Source organism: Thermobia domestica, chromosome 3 (genome assembly GCF_964235325.1).
Source record: "Thermobia domestica chromosome 3, izTheDome1.hap1.1, whole genome shotgun sequence".
Taxonomy (NCBI): Eukaryota; Metazoa; Arthropoda; class Insecta; order Zygentoma; family Lepismatidae; genus Thermobia; species Thermobia domestica.
Genome location: NC_137456.1, coordinates 84,447,766 through 84,469,471, shown reverse-complemented (window position 1 = coordinate 84,469,471; position 21,706 = coordinate 84,447,766). Strand labels below are relative to the sequence as shown.

At 36.0% G+C, this 21,706-nt stretch overlaps 1 protein-coding gene across 1 annotated transcript in view; it reads right to left on the bottom strand.

Moving 5' to 3' along the window:
- Positions 1-21,706, bottom strand: part of LOC145680563 (cytochrome P450 3A16-like) — a 148,715-nt gene that overhangs the window by 7,489 nt on the left and 119,520 nt on the right. Inside the window, exon 13 of the mRNA XM_081751198.1 lies at positions 21,227-21,389. Coding sequence (XP_081607324.1) covers positions 21,227-21,389 — 163 coding nt within the window. The remainder of the gene's footprint in view (positions 1-21,226; positions 21,390-21,706) is intronic.

The following is a 21,706-nucleotide window of genomic DNA, read 5'->3' as shown; positions in this document are numbered from 1 at the left end:
TAGATGGACCACGGCAATTCTGTACCAGTTTTCTGGTGACCCTCCTACTGTTTGCCATGGAACATTAGGAGTAACCTAACCCCAGGCCTCTAGTCTGCTACGGGACTACGCCTGTCCTATCTCCTGGCTTAGCCTGCTACGAGCTCTGTAGAGATCCTGTCTGCGACCTTACAGTCAAAGACTACCCATAACTAACCTTGTATATTAGAGAAATTATTCGTACAGTATTTTGTGAAATACTTTTATAGTGGAAAAGTTTTATAATAGAAGTCAGCAGTGGGAGTCGATTCCGGACACTTTTCATCAACGCTCTATCTAAGCCTATATGGGACAAAGTTTTACAATATAATATTATCGAATAATATTTATTTATACATACATCCGAATAAGCGAAATTATCCCTTAAATTAATACAACACAAGAACCTATCACATTTGGCTATCGGCAAATAATAGCTTGAATACAATTTTCCTGTTACCAGAAGAAAAAAATTGAAAATAAAGTACGTTGTGTATGGTTGCATAACTCATGAATATAATATCGACTGTTACATGAAAGCGCAACGTGATAGTCTTTGTGACTACCATCGAAGAAATGAAGTTATCTTTAAACATTATTATAAAATTATCACTTCTACTTGAAATCAGTACTTAAAAGTATCCTCCATACACGAACTTTTTAAATAACATTCGTCGTGCAAGTAACACCAAGATTTTAGAACAGAACAGGTACTCTGATTGTGCATATCATGACCTATTCGTTAAACAGCTTGTGATAGGTTTCATAGTCTTCAAGAGAAAGTTTTGCAAGTTTATTTTCGTCGTCTTATTATCTGAAAACTACAAGTTTCTCGCCCAATGTTTAAGACTATTCTATCAAAGTCCCGTGCGAGATCCTTATCTCCGTGGTTATCCTCAGCACGAGTATAATCTTTAAATTTAGTGTATTGGAGAAAGCTTTCCTTTTAGTTCTTCACTATGCAAATTAGCAACCAAGCCTACACCCAGACTTATTCTTCGAGAATACTGAATTTTTGCTCGCTTCCGTCGTTACAAACGTACTGTACATGTCCTTATGTACATATTTTACCTATATGTTTTTTTTTTTTTTCGTTCTTGCTATCAAAACAACTTAAAATAATTACTTACGAATCATGTATGTACTTAATATTTCATATCAGGTTAATTAGATTTCAGTTTCACGTCCCTTTCAGCTCCAAGTCTATATGAGACGCGAACTAATAGTTACAGATGGAATCTTAACTACCGTTATGCGTTCAAATTAGTCAAGACTTCTTCACCGGGGATCTAAACTGGTGCGTGCGCTAGTCACTAGAACATCGGAAAGGATTCATATCAGTTTAGTTTTAGTAGTTTTACTTCGATTATATTAATGTCTTTATTTTTACACAAAACTAGTTTATTAAGGATAATATACGCTATGTTAAAGCTTGTTTATTACATCGCTTTAAACATCAAACTGTTCTTATTCTATTTACGTACGATTTTCTTTGACTAAATGTTCTTTAGTTTTTTGTAATGTGCCATTACAGTCTAATGAAATTATGTTTTTAATAGGAGGGTGCCCGAAATTTTTTGCACCGACTGTACTTGATGTTTAACAAAAAATTTCTGGCTGTTCATATAATTCGTAATTTTATTTGTTATTCTATTTCAAATTAACATGGAAAAACTGTAAAAAATTCATTGGGAATGATAGTTTTGGGAATCAATATCTTTAATTATATTTTAAATTAGTTATAAGTCTTGCATATGTATATGTAAATGGATTATTACAATTCTTACGGTGTCAGTGCTATCCGAAAATATAGATCCACTATTGGACGAAACTTTCCAGATCAAATAACCAATCTAAAATTCGACAGAATTTTCAGGACCACCCTTCACCTCTCTTTTAGATACCTAGGTCCTTCTAAAAAACTAGTTTAATCCAGATTCTACCAAATTTTATTCGTTTCAAAGCCCCACCGCCAAAATGCTTAGTTTTGATTGGCTGATAAACCCACGCTATGATATTAGGGCGCAATTATTCCATTCCAAGCCGGAAAATCTTGCTGACAACAGCCAGATTTCGATCGTCGAGCTTAAAAGGTCGCAAAGGAGTGAGAAAGCTGCAAACAAGGTAACATTTGGATTTCATTAACACCTAAAATCGTTGGAAGTCTCTAGGAGCCAAAAAACTATTAAATTTCATAGTCAAAACTGGACTAAAAAAAAAAAAAAAAAAAAAAAGCTGAAATAGTAAGTGCAACAGTGACGCCATGTTTTCATCTGCGGATCGCTATGGACAGGATTCAACAGTAGTGTGATTTCCGTCTTTCTTTTCCCAAAACCGGTTCAGAAGATCAGTGTTTCCCATCATATTTCTACCTCCCAATTTTCCTACTAATTGAGGGTTACAAGACCTGTCCATTATAGATTTGTTTATGTAGTTAGTGAGTGATTTTTTTTTTAATTACATACATGGCGGTATTTAATTTTGTGGTAGTCAGTCCAGTAATCACAATGCACGTGTAAATTTCAGTAAGGGCTCCTATCTGACTCCCAAATTGGGAGTACGGCTTCCAGCGGGATGAGTTGAACATTCAGTTTGTTCCGGGTTCCTGCCCCTTCAGGGCAGGGGTCCTATTGCTAGCTAATACTCCGATATGTCCCCTCAGGGCATCGATTAAATAGGTCGAGTAAAGAATATGATTTAGTAAATATAAGGGCCATTTGGCCCTGTTCATTTCTTTCCTTTCGTTACCTTTCATAGAGCCGATTTAACATGGTAAAATCTGAATGATTTCTGTGTATATTTATTAGTATAACATGTATTAATGTAGTGTGTAGTATGAATGTGGCATGATGTGTCTTGTAGTTCGAGTAGTATGTGTATATTTGTAATGTAGTATCAGTGATAGTGATAATTAAGTGATGAAAGAGTGTGTTGGACAGTGTAGTATTTACTATGCGATAAATTTTTATTACTCCGTCATTAAGTGAACGTAATATAGTATAATAATTCCGTGTACAAGGTCACATTCAGTTGTTCAAGGGTTCATTACATCGTCGCTAGCCCTAGTGTCAGAAGTCAGTACTAACCGCCATTCTTCCGTCGAGGTGCTTAGTGATTTAGTTTTCATGAAATTGACCTTTCTTTCCGAAATAAAACCTAGAAGGTATAATTCACAGCCCATATGAATGTACAGTTAGGTCAAGTGACCCAAAATTAATATATTCTGAAAGTTTCAACATTCTGCATAGTCTAGAAATCTAAATATTTAAATAAATAAACAATACGTAAATTTTTAACAGAAGTCGGGCGATATGATGCTAGTTCTTCGCTTTGAAAATATATTAAATGTCCATTTTTCTTCGTGGCTGTAGAATTTCATTGTTGATGCAGAATTTTATAAACATTAGACATTATCGCAGATAATTCTATTTTCAGTGAACATACATAGGATTTTTTTTCTTTCGTTCTTAATAAAGCTACCAAGTATTACATAGTATTGTGTGTGTGGTAAAAGAGTCTTGGGTTCGAGTGAGGTTGTCGTGCGGTGATCGGAATGGGAAAATGTTTGTAGTGATTATAGATTTTAAAGTATTATGATGAAATGTGTAAATAGGCTGGGCGTAGATAGAGGAAACAGGGTGTTTGTAGAATATAGCGTCGTGGCAAATGAATATTAATGTGAATATGAATATTAATAAGTATATGAATATTGTAGTAAATGAATATAGAATATAGGACACCCATATAGTTAAATATATAGTAGCCCAGTGAATACTTCGCCGCGTGTTGATATATAGATATTGAATAGATACGTGTAACTACAAACATCTCAGGTTCTGACCCCTGCACCATAATATCACGCGGACCGGAGGGCGATATATAGTCGGACTACGGTAATACTTTGTAGTTTATGTGTCATAATAGTAATCAACCATAGTAATACCATCTGATAGAATGGGTAGCATCATATAATCGCTGACTAGACATATTGAATAATAAATTATGAAAAGACAATAGTAGTTAGACAACAGGGCTGTAGTGAATCATATCTTCTGGTCGGTTTTAAAAATAGAATGTACCACTCCGTGAGATTTTTTTTTTCTTCACGTTACCTACTCAGGCTAGCTTACAATGTTCATGGAGGCGACAGCTCTGACTGGGTACAGAATCAAAACAATTAGTTATTGAAATTTATTTTCGCGTACCCGGATGTCGACCCCATGTCCCTTTAAGTATTTTCATTTCTTTTCTTAGTTTAATTAGACGAGGGAAATTAACGACATCCCAGACTGTGGCGTGTCTGCGCAGGGTAGCTATCGGTGAAGTTTGGCAATAGAAATCACCGATCCAAAATTCAGTTTATTTAATTTTTTTTTATTTCGGCAAATCATTAGTTAGGGATATCTTAGCTAATACTTCTATTCTAGTTTCATTACTGTCCTCGAACCTTCTTAGTTTTCTAAGGGGTCGAATATTTTTTTTTCTTAGAGATTTCAAAATTGGGGACGCAGTTACCTGGTCCCTTTCCCCCCTCTCCTTTTATCCTGCTGGTCTGGGCCGGATACGGGGATCGGATTTCAATCTTACAAGCCAACTCTTGTGGGATTGGGATCTGATGGACACAGAACTTGCATCCTTGGCAGCAGGACGCCCCTTGAGTCTACGTATTTGAGTAGACCACCCTTTCTGGCATGTTAAGAATATTTTGGCTATGGATTTTGTTGAGAGCGAAATTCGACTTCTAACTTTGTAGCGTTAGTTATTTCTCACTTAAGTCTTTGGCGCCCCTATTCTTCGTCTTCCTTCTTCTCTATCTCTCTCTCTGTCTTCATTTCTTCAAGTTTTTTTAATTTTTTCAACCTTCCCCCCCCCCCAAGAGTTTGAACTTGTTGCTTACGATTTATTTAACGTACAACTCTGATCTGAAATTACCAGCTGAGACGTTGCAAGACACGATTCATGAATGGAGTAGATAATGATTGGGTCCTCCATCACATTTTGACCTATCGCTGAAATGAACAAAGACTTAGTATTTGACGACACTTCGATTACGTTCTTTCACCGTCGTTCCTCTTAAGTTTTTTTTTAATCCGTTGGTCACTTTCCTTTCTGTTTTGGTTTTCAATTACCTTGTAGTTAACCTGGGCCCAGAAATTGTATTTTGATTTACCTAGTTATATCTAGAAATGCTCTGTGTTACGTGCCTGCCTCACAAAGTTTTTTTTTTTTTCCTTCATGATTTAAACACGAATTGATTATATAAAAGTTAAAAATTTATAGACGCGCGGTATCAGATAAAATTTAATTTGTTTCCAAATGTAATGTTGGAAGTCATTTGTTTTCTTAGACAATGTTGCGACCTTCTTAGAATTTATTGTAGGGGTGATTAATTTAAATGTGTGCGCATTTATTATAAATATATATATATAGAGAGAGAAATAAATACTTCGAAATGTATGTGTAATTAGTATGTGAATATGATGTTAAAGTAAAAGTTTGATATTAAATGTATTATGAATATATGTAAGAGCGCTCGTGTCTGTCCCCCTAGACGTGTATTGGTTGCTATAGTTTACCAGAAGTCTTCCGACGAATTTAAGAATGTAGATTTTGTTAAGAATACCGCCGTGCACTTAAGTAATTTTCCTTTTCCTCTGAATCAATATAAGTGATAACCTCTGTACTTATATAATGGCATGCATTGAAAAAATATCGGCAGGTCTAAACGTAATCCACATCATAACAAATATTATCCCTGAACAATTAACCTAAAACCATTGTGGAAAGTGCACCTTGAATCCTTCTCACCTACATGTGTATCCTATGACTTGACCAGTTTTTTTTTTATCCTCAATTTGAACCATCATACTCCGTACACCTGTGGAAGATCATTTTTTTTAAATCCGAACCATGTATAAACATATACGAAAGTGATCCTAATGAAAGGTCTCGTGAAGTGTCCCAGTGTTGGATAAATAACTTGAAATTATTCGATTAATAAGTTTGGAAATAGACCGTCTAAGAGGAGAAACTTCCTCTAGTGAAAGTGATTTTCTCGAAATCCCTAGATGGATATAAACGTAGCAGTGTGCGATTGCAGATACAATCTGTTAAGAGTTATAAACCAAATATAGTCGATGAATGTTTTTTTTCGTAAACCACTAGATATATATATATAGATATATATATATGTATAAACACAAATTAAGTTAAATGGAGCGAAACGTTTTGGACACTACGACTAGTGCGTGAGTTGTGATTTGGACGCTCGAAATTATTAATATTTTAATATCTCGACGTGAGGTAGAGACTCATATGAGTTTTAATACACCTAAAAGTTTTTTTTCTTTCCTCTTTGTCCAATTTTTTTTTAAGTGAAATAAGTGTTTTTTTTTTCGTATGTCGCAAATCATTATTTTGATTTAGCATGCCTAAGATACAATATATGTAATTTTTTTTTCTTTTCTTTCGTCAATATGATTGAATATATAAAAAAATTACTAAAATATAATACTATGTACTCTATTAATATATAACCAAGAACTTGTGCTTTTAATATTTTCTTCATAATTATATGTTTGTCTTTCTTTTTTCACTATGAATGTAATAAACTATTTGTACCCTTGTAGTTAGTTGGTTTCCTTTAACCATATATACACTGTCCTGAGTGAGTGAGCGAGTGAATGCATGATAGATTTAATATAAGCAATTCTAGTGATATCATTTGTCATATTAACATCTGTAATATATGTGTCATGTTTTAATATGTGTGTTAAGGTAAATAACCTAGGTCATGAAGGACCGTCACTAACGGTTTAAATCGGCTCGAGGAGAGAAGCAAAAATAGCAGGATAAGCCTAAATACGACATCTTTCTTCCAGGAAGTCGAACCTTTTATTGATACGACACATAAATTTATATTGAGTTAATAAGTTTTTTTTTCCCCTCTTGGCTAATTCATATGTGTGGTCGATCCTAGAGGACAGAGTTCAGATGCTGGATAGTTATCAATCACCGGTTGGAATAACTTTACAAAGAATTAAATTTCACTTTTCTCATTTCCAGGTCTAGGTCTGGGCAACCCCATGATCGTGGTGCCTGGAGCTAGGTCTGGGTGGTATGAGGGAACATGTGTCTATTCCGAAGCATTCCAAAATTGATTAGTTGTTAATAACATTTAGAATGATTCATCTTTCAACGACTTTCCCGACCTTTTACTATATTTCCGGAATTATCCAGTAATCTGTTTCTCATTAAAATACCCTATTTCTTTTCTTTCTTCTTTACCTACCTCCTTCTTTTACCCTTCTACTTTCTTCTCTTTTTTTTTATTTCTAAATGAAAGAAAACGGAGTCATGATTGAGAGTAGTCGCTATTGGCACGGTCAATAAGTTGTTTCGATAAGTTTTCTTCGGGAGTCCGATATGGAATAATTAACAATAACAAAAGGTTTATTGGAAGTTACTCTATTGGAAAATAATCTGGATTTCAATCAGTAAGTGATCTTTCGTAATCGTCCTCGTTAAAGAAAATTAATTTCAGCGACTCCTCTCCAACTCTACATTAGCTCTTTTATCTTCGTTAAATTTTTACGTCTTCTTTCAATTTTGGCTAACCGTGACAGGATCTGTTGCCCTAGAAACGACGGTTTCTATGGCAACGGACAAAACGTTTTTCTTTCAATATTAGCGACCGTTGACATAGGACAGTTACCATGGAAACAATTGTTTTCCCTGGTAACGAATCTGAAATTATTTATTAAACACTGTTTAGGATCGAGCACATATTGACTTGGCCACAAAAGGTGCATAATTAAAAAGTTACAGTGAGATTAAATAATTATAGTCATTGGCTGTTCTGCTATCTTTGTCTCTCTCTGTAGAAAGGGGGAAATGAAGGAATTTGCTAAAGTGACTTCTAAAATTTGAAAATGCTGGAAGTTGACCCAAGGAGGGAATTAGATAGGAGTCCCTTAATTTATGAACAGTGCCTGAATAATAAGTCTTGTTAGTTTATAAGTATATAATTGCATGTATTTATATTGTGTCTTTTTATATGGAAACTATGGCAACCAATAGGGAAGTAGTATCACACGAGAACGCGGAAGTCTCATGTACACAATGTACTTTAGAAAGTAGTGAGAAAAGAGCTCGCGTCTCTCGTAGGCTAGTGAGGTGTCACGAATGTGGGCTGAAATGGATCCATTTCAGTTGTATTAATTTAGAGGATACTGCTGAAAATGCAGAAAAGGTCCGGGCTGGTGAGATAGTCAAATATTGTAAAGAATGTGAGGGGAAGCTCCACCAGTCGCGTGAACCCATGAGTTTATCCTCTGAAAAAGAAAATGAACATCCCGATTCGGACGGTGAGCGAGGGTATAGTACTCCGAAGAACCGAGGCCAAATATCTCCAGTGGAGATATCTGACCTCGATGATGATGAAAGAGATGGGGATCCAATTGGTGATAAATCCAAAGAAAAGCAAAGGAAGACTGGGTCATTAATAATGACGCTCTCCTCCTTTCATTGCAACAAATGCTACAGGAAATGAGACGCGAAATGAATGAGAATAGCCGGGAGATAAGACGCGAAATAAATGAGAAATTTGACACCTCGGAACGAGAAACCGAATCTCGATTCGAGGTATTAACCCAGAAAATCGACAACATACGCTCGGACTTTGCTTCCTCAATAACTACATTCAGAGAGCAAATGTCTACTGAAATTGATTTGGTCAGATGCGAGGCTCAACAGTCCCTAAAGCAATTTCAGCAGGAGACTGAGGGTAAATTAGAGCATGTAAATTCTGAAATTGAAGAAATGGATACAAAATTGCACAAGATTAACAATAAATTAGAAACACAGCAGGCCGAAATTGATAGTTTAAAGTCAACCTTGTCAGATTTATCATTAGAAACCAAACTGGAAATAACTGACCAGAAAATTTCGAAAATTCAGAACGACATAGTAAATATTCGAAAGGAAATGACAAAATCTAGTCGCGAAAAATCAGCGGTAACCTATCCTTTCCCCGGTAGCGATTCCTCAGGAATATTACCCGCTACAACTACCCGTGGCGCAGGAAAAGAAAATTTAACGTCAGTTGATGCACGGGATATTGCGACGCACTACCCCATGCATCAGTCAGAACCAAAGTCGTGGTTCAATTCTAATAGTGTGCCGAATCAGTCGAGTGTTGTGACGACTACGGTCACTAGCGTGAGTGCTCCCTCCTTACATGGAGGTATACAATCACATAGCGTGTTGCCGGGAAAAGGAGATGGGTGCCATTCTGAGTCGTTGTTCATGGGTGCGATTGGTCCGGGGATGGAGCCCAACATACTCAATACGACCAACAGAATCCCTTTCACTTACATGGGTAGTTATAACACCGCTACTACGTCGTCGGTGGTAAATCCGGTGACGACTCCGATTGTGCAGGATAATATGTTAATTCCCAGTAACTATTCCCCTGCTTATGTTAGTATGGGTTCCAAGGTTTCGCTGAGGGACATCGAACGTTTTCCCACTTTTGACGGGAATATTACCAATGGACAGCCTCGTGTTTTTCTGCGTAGATTGCAGCAGTGTTTAGAAATGTATCGGCTGACCGATAGAGAACGTTTACAAATAGTTGAAAAACTTTTAATTGCAGCATCAGGCGCGTGGTTTGCTTCTATTAAATATAGAATTCATACGTTTGATGATTTTCTGATCCTTTTTAAGGAAGAATACTGTAACGAACATATAGAGAGGCTTCAGAAACGCAACCTCCAATCTTTAAGATATGATCGAGCCAAGTATGGGTCCCTTTTGGACTATGCTTGGAAGATCATCGAACTGTACTATCAGATTGCAGAAAATCCATCGCAAGCCGAGCTAGTGGACATAATAGTGAACGCTCTTCCACCAGATGAGTCGCGGGCTATTGCTTCCCACTTATGCCAAACGGTGCGAGAAGTTACGTCACGCCTAGCTGCCCTGTGTGGGAAAGAAACTGGAGGCCCACCAAAGAGGTATTTCGCCCGACAAGCAAAAGTTGTGAAACCCGTAAAAAGCAAGGCAACGGCAAGTTGCCAAACGGACTTTCTGAGTTACACCCAAGCTGGATCTCGCTATCCGAGTGGGAGTGGCTCAGAAAGCAATCAATATAACGGTCGACGTTTGTTCCGTAACCGACCGATGTTTAACAATCGCCGGGGTTATCGCCCCTATGACCGCACAATGGGGGAATCGAACCCGAATAGGGACGATAATAGGAGGAACTTTAACGGGGCGTACCGGAGAAGAGAAAACGGTACTGGTCAAAACGGTAATGTTAACAATAACTGTGCAAGTAGATCTCAGAATTCTGCCCCTTCGCAAATACCAACTAATGGCGGAAATGGAATTCTAGCCACTCGAGGGATTGATAGTCGCGAGACCGCTGTCAAATCGACAAACTAATTCCGCAACTACCTGGTGAAATGGGGGAGGATAGTTGCGGGAAAATACACCCCATTATTTTGAAAAATCAGACTGACCAGGAATGTAAATCTAATTTGTGGACACAAAATTTATCATTTCGGGACTCGTTACAATTTGTTATAAAATTTGTTATAGATGAGGAACCCTTTGCTTCAAATGAAGAACGCTATTTTTCTACCTCTCCCAGCCTACGAGGAAGTATCGGCGGCGTTGAACTTGTCGCTACAATAGATAGTGGCTCGGAGCTCTGCCTAATGGACTGGGAGGTGTGGAAAAAATTAAAGCAACGGTTTCCATCCGCTAAATTGAGACCATACACGGGCCTTACACTTGGCGCTTTCGCTGGAAAAGAAAGTTTTTCGGTTCAGAGCGTTCAAAATTTTAACCTAAACATACAAAATCATGTATTCGAAATAGCCATCTTCGTCATAAAATATTTGCGAACGGACCTAATACTGGGATGTCCGTTTTTAGACAAATTTCATTGTATCATTGACCGGGAAAAGAAAGAGATTAGAATGAAAGATAGTTTAGGAAATACTGTTATCGTTCCTACAGATCGACCTAACATCATGTTAGTGAAATTACCCGTAGAAGAGATTGCAATCGGTGAATCAGGATGGCCGGTGGTGGATCAACCCATGCTTGACCCCAGTTTAAATTGTCAAGCTGCCTGTGCAGTGACACCTCTCCACAAGGGAGGGGTTAACAGGGGAGATCAGCTGGATCCACTCCTGGGCACCGAATGCAATGTCTCGGAACAAGAGATTGATTCATATATTGCCACTCGGGATGACTTACCATCACCGATTAAATCAGGTCTTCGGAAATTATTAATAAAGTACCGTTCTCTTTTCTCTGAGTATCCACGCCGCGTTAACGCGCCTCCCTATAAAATACAGTTGAAGGATGAAGAACCGGTTGTTGGACCATGTTATTCCGTCCCTCAGGCTATACAACCTGAGTTTGAAGCAGAGTTGAATAAATGGTTACGGTTGGGGATAGCAATAGAACAAATGTCTCCATATCGAAATCCTATTCATGTCGTCCGGAAGGCCTCTGGCGGTGTACGTCCAGTTTTAGATCTGAGGGCTACCAACTCAAAAATTATATCTCCACAGGTGCAGGTAGAACCTATCAATGAGTTACTACACCGTGTTTCGCAGGCAATGTGGTTTTCGTCGTTTGACGCGTCAAGTGCATATTATGGGATCAGTTTACACCCAGACTCTTACCAATGCACCAGTTTTGTGTACAAGGGAAGACAATATTGCCTTACTGTTCTGCCACAGGGGCTGAAAAGTAGTCCTGCTGTATTTCAATCAGTAATGACAAAATTTTTTAATGACTCGACCCGTTCTTTTGTTATTTTGTACTTAGACGATGTACTAGTAAAATCAACTACTGAAGAAGAGCATTTGATTCATCTAGAGAGAACTTTCGAAATCTTTAAACAAGCAAATTTTTCATTAAATTTCAAGAAATGTAAGTTCTTTGCACGGGAAATCAAATTTTTAGGACATATAATTAGTGGCAGAACAATAAGGGTTGACCCTCGACTCAATGAGCCAATTCGTTGTTTTCCAGTACCGAAATCTAAGAAAGCATTACAGAAGTTTTTAGGGCTTATAGGATGGAGGCGAAAATTTATCCCAAATTTTTCTGGTCTCACTGCTAATCTGTATCAACTCCTGAAAAAGGATCAGAAATTCGTACTGAATAACGAAGCTTTGGAAACTTTCAATAAATTGAGAACTCTTCTTAGTAATCCACCTGCATTAAGTCAGCCAGATTTCTCCTTGCCTTTTCACATCCATAGTGATGCGTGCATGGAAAATTTGGCTGGCCTACTTGCACAATATCCTTCAGATAAAGATAATCCTAACGTCATTGGATATGCCAGTCGACGGGTGAAACCCTATGAGTTGTCTCTTTCAATATCTCAGCTGGAACTCCTGTCAGTCCTGTTCCTCTGTGAACATTTTGAGCAGTATATCATGGGTCGTACTACTTATGTCCATACAGATAACGCGGCAGTCACACATGCATTCACCCAAAAGAACCTTGAGCCACGAACCACCCGCATTCTATTGAAACTGCAGAAATTTGATTTAATTTTTCAACACTGTCCAGGCAGAGAAAATTTTGTAGCCGACACAATTAGTAGATACCCACCTGAGGTATTGCTTGAGCCCGAAACACATTATGTTCATTTTTTAACCAAAACGCAGGATGCTGATATTAATCTAGACTTTATTCGAGAAAATCAAATAACGGATGAATTATGTAAGAACCTGTTAAAGCAATATGAAAACAACCGTAATCTGGACAGAGTAACAATGTACTGTGGGTTAATTTATATTAAACCTTTGCGTATTCAGAAATGGCTCTTAGTGATACCGCAGAGTTGTATACCCCAAATTATCAGTGTTGTCCATTCTACCGGTCACTTTGGAGTTCAAAAGTGTTATCGCTTTTGTCGAGCTATATTTTATTGGAAGAATCAAAAAACCACGATTAAAAACTTCATACGAAATTGCATAGAATGTGCCGAAACAAAGTTTACAAACCGTGCTATAGCTAAGCAGGAATATCATATTCAAGCCACCGTACCCCATGAGACTCTGGGGGTGGATCTTATTGGAAAATTGCCACCCAGTCAGGGATATTATTATATTTTATCTTTAACAGATATTTATTCTCGTTTCGTTACCTTCCTCCCACTGAAAAAGGCTCATACTAAGGAAATAATCACCGTATTAGAGAGACGATACTTTCATCTATTGCCTTACCCACAGGAATTCTTATCTGATAAAGGACCACAGTTCCAATCTAAGTTATGGCAGGACTTTTGTAACAAATATAAAATTAAACATAAGAAAACTTCCAGTTATTCCCCGCAGGCTAACGGCGTTACAGAACGTAGCCATAAAGAACTCAATAGATTAGTTAGATTATGGTGTCATGAGGATCAAACCACTTGGCACAAGTACTTAGTTAAAATTCAGGACCTTCTGAACAATTCATATTGTTCCAGTATTGGCTGTACGCCTGCGGAACGCTTTCTTAGTTATTCTGCCGTTGATAGCTATAGGAAAGTGTTCCCATGGCCCAAAGAGTTAGATTCCATAGATAACCGTTTCCGATACGCTGAAGTAGAGGTAAAATTAAAAAGTCATGCTAAACAGTCGTCAAACGCTATAAATCTGCAAGAAGGGCAATTAGTGATGTTGAAACTGCATAACTTATCCTCACTTATAAAGCATGAGTCAGCAAAATGGATGAAAGTCTATACCGGCCCGTTTTTAGCAGTTAAATTATTGAAAAATTGCGCTGTATTACACAATCTAAAAGGTGAAAGTATCGGAACTCACAATTTCCAAAATCTTAAACTTTTCAACTGTACCGAGGACAAAAAACGTGAACTTCTATCTCAATACCCAAAGTGAATGTTACACAGTCTCATTTGAGTGTATGAGTGTATGAGTGAGTAGTTAGTTTATTAGTATTAATACATGTTAATTCTATTCAACAAAATTTTGTTATTCAAACAAAATTTTTTTTTAACGACGCCGGGGAACTGTAATGTGCCATTACAGTCTAATGAAATTATGTTTTTAATAGGAGGGTGCCCGAAATTTTTTGCACCGACTGTACTTGATGTTTAACAAAAAATTTCTGGCTGTTCATATAATTCGTAATTTTATTTGTTATTCTATTTCAAATTAACATGGAAAAACTGTAAAAAATTCATTGGGAATGATAGTTTTGGGAATCAATATCTTTATTTATATTTTAAATTAGTTATAAGTCTTGCATATGTATATGTAAATGGATTATTACAATTCTTACGGTGTCAGTGCTATCCGAAAATATAGATCCACTATTGGACGAAACTTTCCAGATCAAATAACCAATCTAAAATTCGACAGAATTTTCAGGACCACCCTTCACCTCTCTTTTAGATACCTAGGTCCTTCTAAAAAACTAGTTTAATCCAGATTCTACCAAATTTTATTCGTTTCAAAGCCCCACCGCCAAAATGCTTAGTTTTGATTGGCTGATAAACCCACGCTATGATATTAGGGCGCAATTATTCCATTCCAAGCCGGAAAATCTTGCTGACAACAGCCAGATTTCGATCGTCGAGCTTAAAAGGTCGCAAAGGAGTGAGAAAGCTGCAAACAAGGTAACATTTGGATTTCATTAACACCTAAAATCGTTGGAAGTCTCTAGGAGCCAAAAAACTATTAAATTTCATAGTCAAAACTGGACTAAAAAAAAAAAAAGCTGAAATAGTAAGTGCAACAGTGACGCCATATTTTCATCTGCGGATCGCTATGGACAGGATTCAACAGTAGTGTGATTTCCGTCTTTCTTTTCCCAAAACCGGTTCAGAAGATCAGTGTTTCCCATCATATTTCTACCTCCCAATTTTCCTACTAATTGAGGGTTACAAGACCTGTCCATTATAGATTTGTTTATGTAGTTAGTGAGTGATTTTTTTTTTTAATTACATACATGGCGGTATTTAATTTTGTGGTAGTCAGTCCAGTAATCACAATGCACGTGTAAATTTCAGTAAGGGCTCCTATCTGACTCCCAAATTGGGAGTACGGCTTCCAGCGGGATGAGTTGAACATTCAGTTTGTTCCGGGTTCCTGCCCCTTCAGGGCAGGGGTCCTATTGCTAGCTAATACTCCGATATGTCCCCTCAGGGCATCGATTAAATAGGTCGAGTAAAGAATATGATTTAGTAAATATAAGGGCCAGTTGGCCCTGTTCATTTCTTTCCTTTCGTTACCTTTCATAGAGCCGATTTAACATGGTAAAATCTGAATGATTTCTGTGTATATTTATTAGTATAACATGTATTAATGTAGTGTGTAGTATGAATGTGGCATGATGTGTCTTGTAGTTCGAGTAGTATGTGTATATTTGTAATGTAGTATCAGTGATAGTGATAATTAAGTGATGAAAGAGTGTGTTGGACAGTGTAGTATTTACTATGCGATAAATTTTTATTACTCCGTCATTAAGTGAACGTAATATAGTATAATAATTCCGTGTACAAGGTCACATTCAGTTGTTCAAGGGTTCATTACATCGTCGCTAGCCCTAGTGTCAGAAGTCAGTACTAACCGCCATTCTTCCGTCGAGGTGCTTAGTGATTTAGTTTTCATGAAATTGACCTTTCTTTCCGAAATAAAACCTAGAAGGTATAATTCACAGCCCATATGAATGTACAGTTAGGTCAAGTGACCCAAAATTAATATATTCTGAAAGTTTCAACATTCTGCATAGTCTAGAAATCTAAATATTTAAATAAATAAACAATACGTAAATTTTTAACAGAAGTCGGGCGATATGATGCTAGTTCTTCGCTTTGAAAATATATTAAATGTCCATTTTTCTTCGTGGCTGTAGAATTTCATTGTTGATGCAGAATTTTATAAACATTAGACATTATCGCAGATAATTCTATTTTCAGTGAACATACATAGGATTTTTTTTTCTTTCGTTCTTAATAAAGCTACCAAGTATTACATAGTATTGTGTGTGTGGTAAAAGAGTCTTGGGTTCGAGTGAGGTTGTCGTGCGGTGATCGGAATGGGAAAATGTTTGTAGTGATTATAGATTTTAAAGTATTATGATGAAATGTGTAAATAGGCTGGGCGTAGATAGAGGAAACAGGGTGTTTGTAGAATATAGCGTCGTGGCAAATGAATATTAATGTGAATATGAATATTAATAAGTATATGAATATTGTAGTAAATGAATATAGAATATAGGACACCCATATAGTTAAATATATAGTAGCCCAGTGAATACTTCGCCGCGTGTTGATATATAAATATTGAATAGATACGTGTAACTACAAACATCTCAGGTTCTGACCCCTGCACCATAATATCACGCGGACCGGAGGGCGATATATAGTCGGACTACGGTAATACTTTGTAGTTTATGTGTCATAATAGTAATCAACCATAGTAATACCATCTGATAGAATGGGTAGCATCATATAATCGCTGACTAGACATATTGAATAATAAATTATGAAAAGACAATAGTAGTTAGACAACAGGGCTGTAGTGAATCATATCTTCTGGTCGGTTTTAAAAATAGAATGTACCACTCCGTGAGATTTTTTTTTTTCTTCACGTTACCTACTCAGGCTAGCTTACAATGTTCATGGAGGCGACAGCTCTGACTGGGTACAGAATCAAAACAATTAGTTATTGAAATTTATTTTCGCGTACCCGGATGTCGACCCCATGTCCCTTTAAGTATTTTCATTTCTTTTCTTAGTTTAATTAGACGAGGGAAATTAACGACATCCCAGACTGTGGCGTGTCTGCGCAGGGTAGCTATCGGTGAAGTTTGGCAATAGAAATCACCGATCCAAAATTCAGTTTATTTAATTTTTTTTTTATTTCGGCAAATCATTAGTTAGGGATATCTTAGCTAATACTTCTATTCTAGTTTCATTACTGTCCTCGAACCTTCTTAGTTTTCTAAGGGGTCGAATATTTTTTTTTCTTAGAGATTTCAAAATTGGGGACGCAGTTACCTGGTCCCTTTCCCCCCTCTCCTTTTATCCTGCTGGTCTGGGCCGGATACGGGGATCGGATTTCAATCTTACAAGCCAACTCTTGTGGGATTGGGATCTGATGGACACAGAACTTGCATCCTTGGCAGCAGGACGCCCCTTGAGTCTACGTATTTGAGTAGACCACCCTTTCTGGCATGTTAAGAATATTTTGGCTATGGATTTTGTTGAGAGCGAAATTCGACTTCTAACTTTGTAGCGTTAGTTATTTCTCACTTAAGTCTTTGGCGCCCCTATTCTTCGTCTTCCTTCTTCTCTATCTCTCTCTCTGTCTTCATTTCTTCAAGTTTTTTTAATTTTTTCAACCTTCCCCCCCCCCCCAAGAGTTTGAACTTGTTGCTTACGATTTATTTAACGTACAACTCTGATCTGAAATTACCAGCTGAGACGTTGCAAGACACGATTCATGAATGGAGTAGATAATGATTGGGTCCTCCATCACATTTTGACCTATCGCTGAAATGAACAAAGACTTAGTATTTGACGACACTTCGATTACGTTCTTTCACCGTCGTTCCTCTTAAGTTTTTTTTTTAATCCGTTGGTCACTTTCCTTTCTGTTTTGGTTTTCAATTACCTTGTAGTTAACCTGGGCCCAGAAATTGTATTTTGATTTACCTAGTTATATCTAAAAATGCTCTGTGTTACGTGCCTGCCTCACAAAGTTTTTTTTTTTTTCCTTCATGATTTAAACACGAATTGATTATATAAAAGTTAAAAATTTATAGACGCGCGGTATCAGATAAAATTTAATTTGTTTCCAAATGTAATGTTGGAAGTCATTTGTTTTCTTAGACAATGTTGCGACCTTCTTAGAATTTATTGTAGGGGTGATTAATTTAAATGTGTGCGCATTTATTATAAATATATATATATAGAGAGAGAAATAAATACTTCGAAATGTATGTGTAATTAGTATGTGAATATGATGTTAAAGTAAAAGTTTGATATTAAATGTATTATGAATATATGTAAGAGCGCTCGTGTCTGTCCCCCTAGACGTGTATTGGTTGCTATAGTTTACCAGAAGTCTTCCGACGAATTTAAGAATGTAGATTTTGTTAAGAATACCGCCGTGCACTTAAGTAATTTTCCTTTTCCTCTGAATCAATGTAAGTGATAACCTCTGTACTTATATAATGGCATGCATTGAAAAAATATCGGCAGGTCTAAACGTAATCCACATCATAACAAATATTATCCCTGAACAATTAACCTAAAACCATTGTGGAAAGTGCACCTTGAATCCTTCTCACCTACATGTGTATCCTATGACTTGACCAGTTTTTTTTTTATCCTCAATTTGAACCATCATACTCCGTACACCTGTGGAAGATCATTTTTTTTAAATCCGAACCATGTATAAACATATACGAAAGTGATCCTAATGAAAGGTCTCGTGAAGTGTCCCAGTGTTGGATAAATAACTTGAAATTATTCGATTAATAAGTTTGGAAATAGACCGTCTAAGAGGAGAAACTTCCTCTAGTGAAAGTGATTTTCTCGAAATCCCTAGATGGATATAAACGTAGCAGTGTGCGATTGCAGATACAATCTGTTAAGAGTTATAAACCAAATATAGTCGATGAATGTTTTTTTTCGTAAACCACTAGATATATATATATAGATATATATATATGTATAAACACAAATTAAGTTAAATGGAGCGAAACGTTTTGGACACTACGACTAGTGCGTGAGTTGTGATTTGGACGCTCGAAATTATTAATATTTTAATATCTCGACGTGAGGTAGAGACTCATATGAGTTTTAATACACCTAAAAGTTTTTTTTCTTTCCTCTTTGTCCAATTTTTTTTTAAGTGAAATAAGTGTTTTTTTTTTCGTATGTCGCAAATCATTATTTTGATTTAGCATGCCTAAGATACAATATATGTAATTATTTTTTTTTCTTTTCTTTCGTCAATATGATTGAATATATAAAAAAATTACTAAAATATAATACTATGTACTCTATTAATATATAACCAAGAACTTGTGCTTTTAATATTTTCTTCATAATTATATGTTTGTCTTTCTTTTTTCACTATGAATGTAATAAACTATTTGTACCCTTGTAGTTAGTTGGTTTCCTTTAACCATATATACACTGTCCTGAGTGAGTGAGCGAGTGAATGCATGATAGATTTAATATAAGCAATTCTAGTGATATCATTTGTCATATTAACATCTGTAATATATGTGTCATGTTTTAATATATGTGTTAAGGTAAATAACCTAGGTCATGAAGGACCGTCACTAACGGTTTAAATCGGCTCGAGGAGTGAAGCAAAAATAGCAGGATAAGCCTAAATACGACATCTTTCTTCCAGGAAGTCGAACCTTTTATTGATACGACACATAAATTTATATTGAGTTAATAAGTTTTTTTTTCCCCTCTTGGCTAATTCATATGTGTGGTTGATCCTAGAGGACAGAGTTCAGATGCTGGATAGTTATCAATCACCGGTTGGAATAACTTTACAAAGAATTAAATTTCACTTTTCTCATTTCCAGGTCTAGGTCTGGGCAACCCCATGATCGTGGTGCCTGGAGCTAGGTCTGGGTGGTATGAGGGAACATGTGTCTATTCCGAAGCATTCCAAAATTGATTAGTTGTTAATAACATTTAGAATGATTCATCTTTCAACGACTTTCCCGACCTTTTACTATATTTCCGGAATTATCCAGTAATCTGTTTCTCATTAAAATACCCTATTTCTTTTCTTTCTTCTTTACCTACCTCCTTCTTTTACCCTTCTACTTTCTTCTCTTTTTTTTTTTTATTTCTAAATGAAAGAAAACGGAGTCATGATTGAGAGTAGTCGCTATTGGCACGGTCAATAAGTTGTTTCGATAAGTTTTCTTCGGGAGTCCGATATGGAATAATTAACAATAACAAAAGGTTTATTGGAAGTTACTCTATTGGAAAATAATCTGGATTTCAATCAGTAAGTGATCTTTCGTAATCGTCCTCGTTAAAGAAAATTAATTTCAGCGACTCCTCTCCAACTCTACATTAGCTCTTTTATCTTCGTTAAATTTTTACGTCTTCTTTCAATTTTGGCTAACCGTGACAGGATCTGTTGCCCTAGAAACGACGGTTTCTATGGCAACGGACAAAACGTTTTTCTTTCATTTTTTTTTCTTTTAATATTGAGGTTATAATAAGTTAGTGTGCACTAAACAGATCAGAAACTGTTGACATAAAAGTTATTTACGAGATATTTGTAAGGTAAATGCACGATACGATTTACACTAAGTTTAAATCTGTAAATTTAATTTTTTATGAAACAAAACTTTGGGGCTTTCAAAAAAAAAAAAAAAAAAAAAAAAAAAAAAAAAAAAAAAACTTTTATAACTTTTCGGTTCATTGTTTTTTTCTTTCTATTTCTTCCCCACTTTTATCTTCCTACTTGTTCTTAGCTTGTTTGTTCTTTCCTATTTCTTTCCCATTCCATCTGATGAATCATTTAGCGAAAAATTTTATGGTTTAGTTTCTTGCATATTGTAACATGAAAGTAAACTATTAACTCTTTCGCTAAATGATTTATTAGAACGTTAAGAAAAAAACGTACATGTAATAGGAAGAACAAAAACTGAACAGTAACTGAAGTGATGCTATTCGTACTTTTTTTTTTTTTTTTTTTTGCAAACTATAAATTGATTAAAAATTTTAATCACAACTTTCCTATTTACTAGTTTTACGGTCAATACCGTTTATAACTAAATAGCATCCAGAATAAGATCCTGTAGGAAAAATGGACGAGTTTTGCTTAAGAATAAATCTCTAGGGTCGGTAAATTAAGAGTTCACTTGATAGGAATAAGAAAAATGAGATTTATAATGCAGTTTAGCTCTAAACAAAGCTTTACAATCATATCAGACAAACTTTTCCTATAACAATTGTTACTATAGAAATGTTTATTTTTTTACTGTAATTAATGTTAAAATCATTGTGTGTTCGTATGTAAACTTGTACACACTTTTTTTTTTTAATGATATATGACATATATATGTACAGTATATATAAACCAGCATTGAGGTGAAATTGGAACACTTGCAAATTAAGTGTGACGTTACCGACAACGATGTAAAGCAATTCACAAGGAATGGGTGGTGATCTTACCTTTGTTTCCTCAACAGCCGAGAATTTGAAATCTCGAACTAAGTATCCAAGTGCCAGTTTTTCGATCAACATGGCAAATCGCAGTCCAATACAATTCCTTGGACCCTGGCCGAACGGTAAGTAAGTGTAGTCATCTCTAGAGGCTTTGTTCTCAGCAGAAAATCTGAAAGAAAATAGTTGAAGTTTTAGTTTTGAAAAGCAAAGGAAAATCCACACAAAAGTAGACAAAAAGCTTAACTATAATTTCTTACATACTTCACATTGTACCGTATAACAAAGATTAAGTAAATATACTTAAATTTAGAACTATTAAACTACATTACTATAATTATTCTCTTCTTAGTATTGTTAGTGAAATGACCATAAGCATACAATTGCACCCAATAATTTCAAAAATATACTGTAAGTGACAGCATGCAATAGAAATGTTTCATTCCTTTCTCCTTGCAAAAAGTTTTTATTTTCTTTCCTAAAAACTTC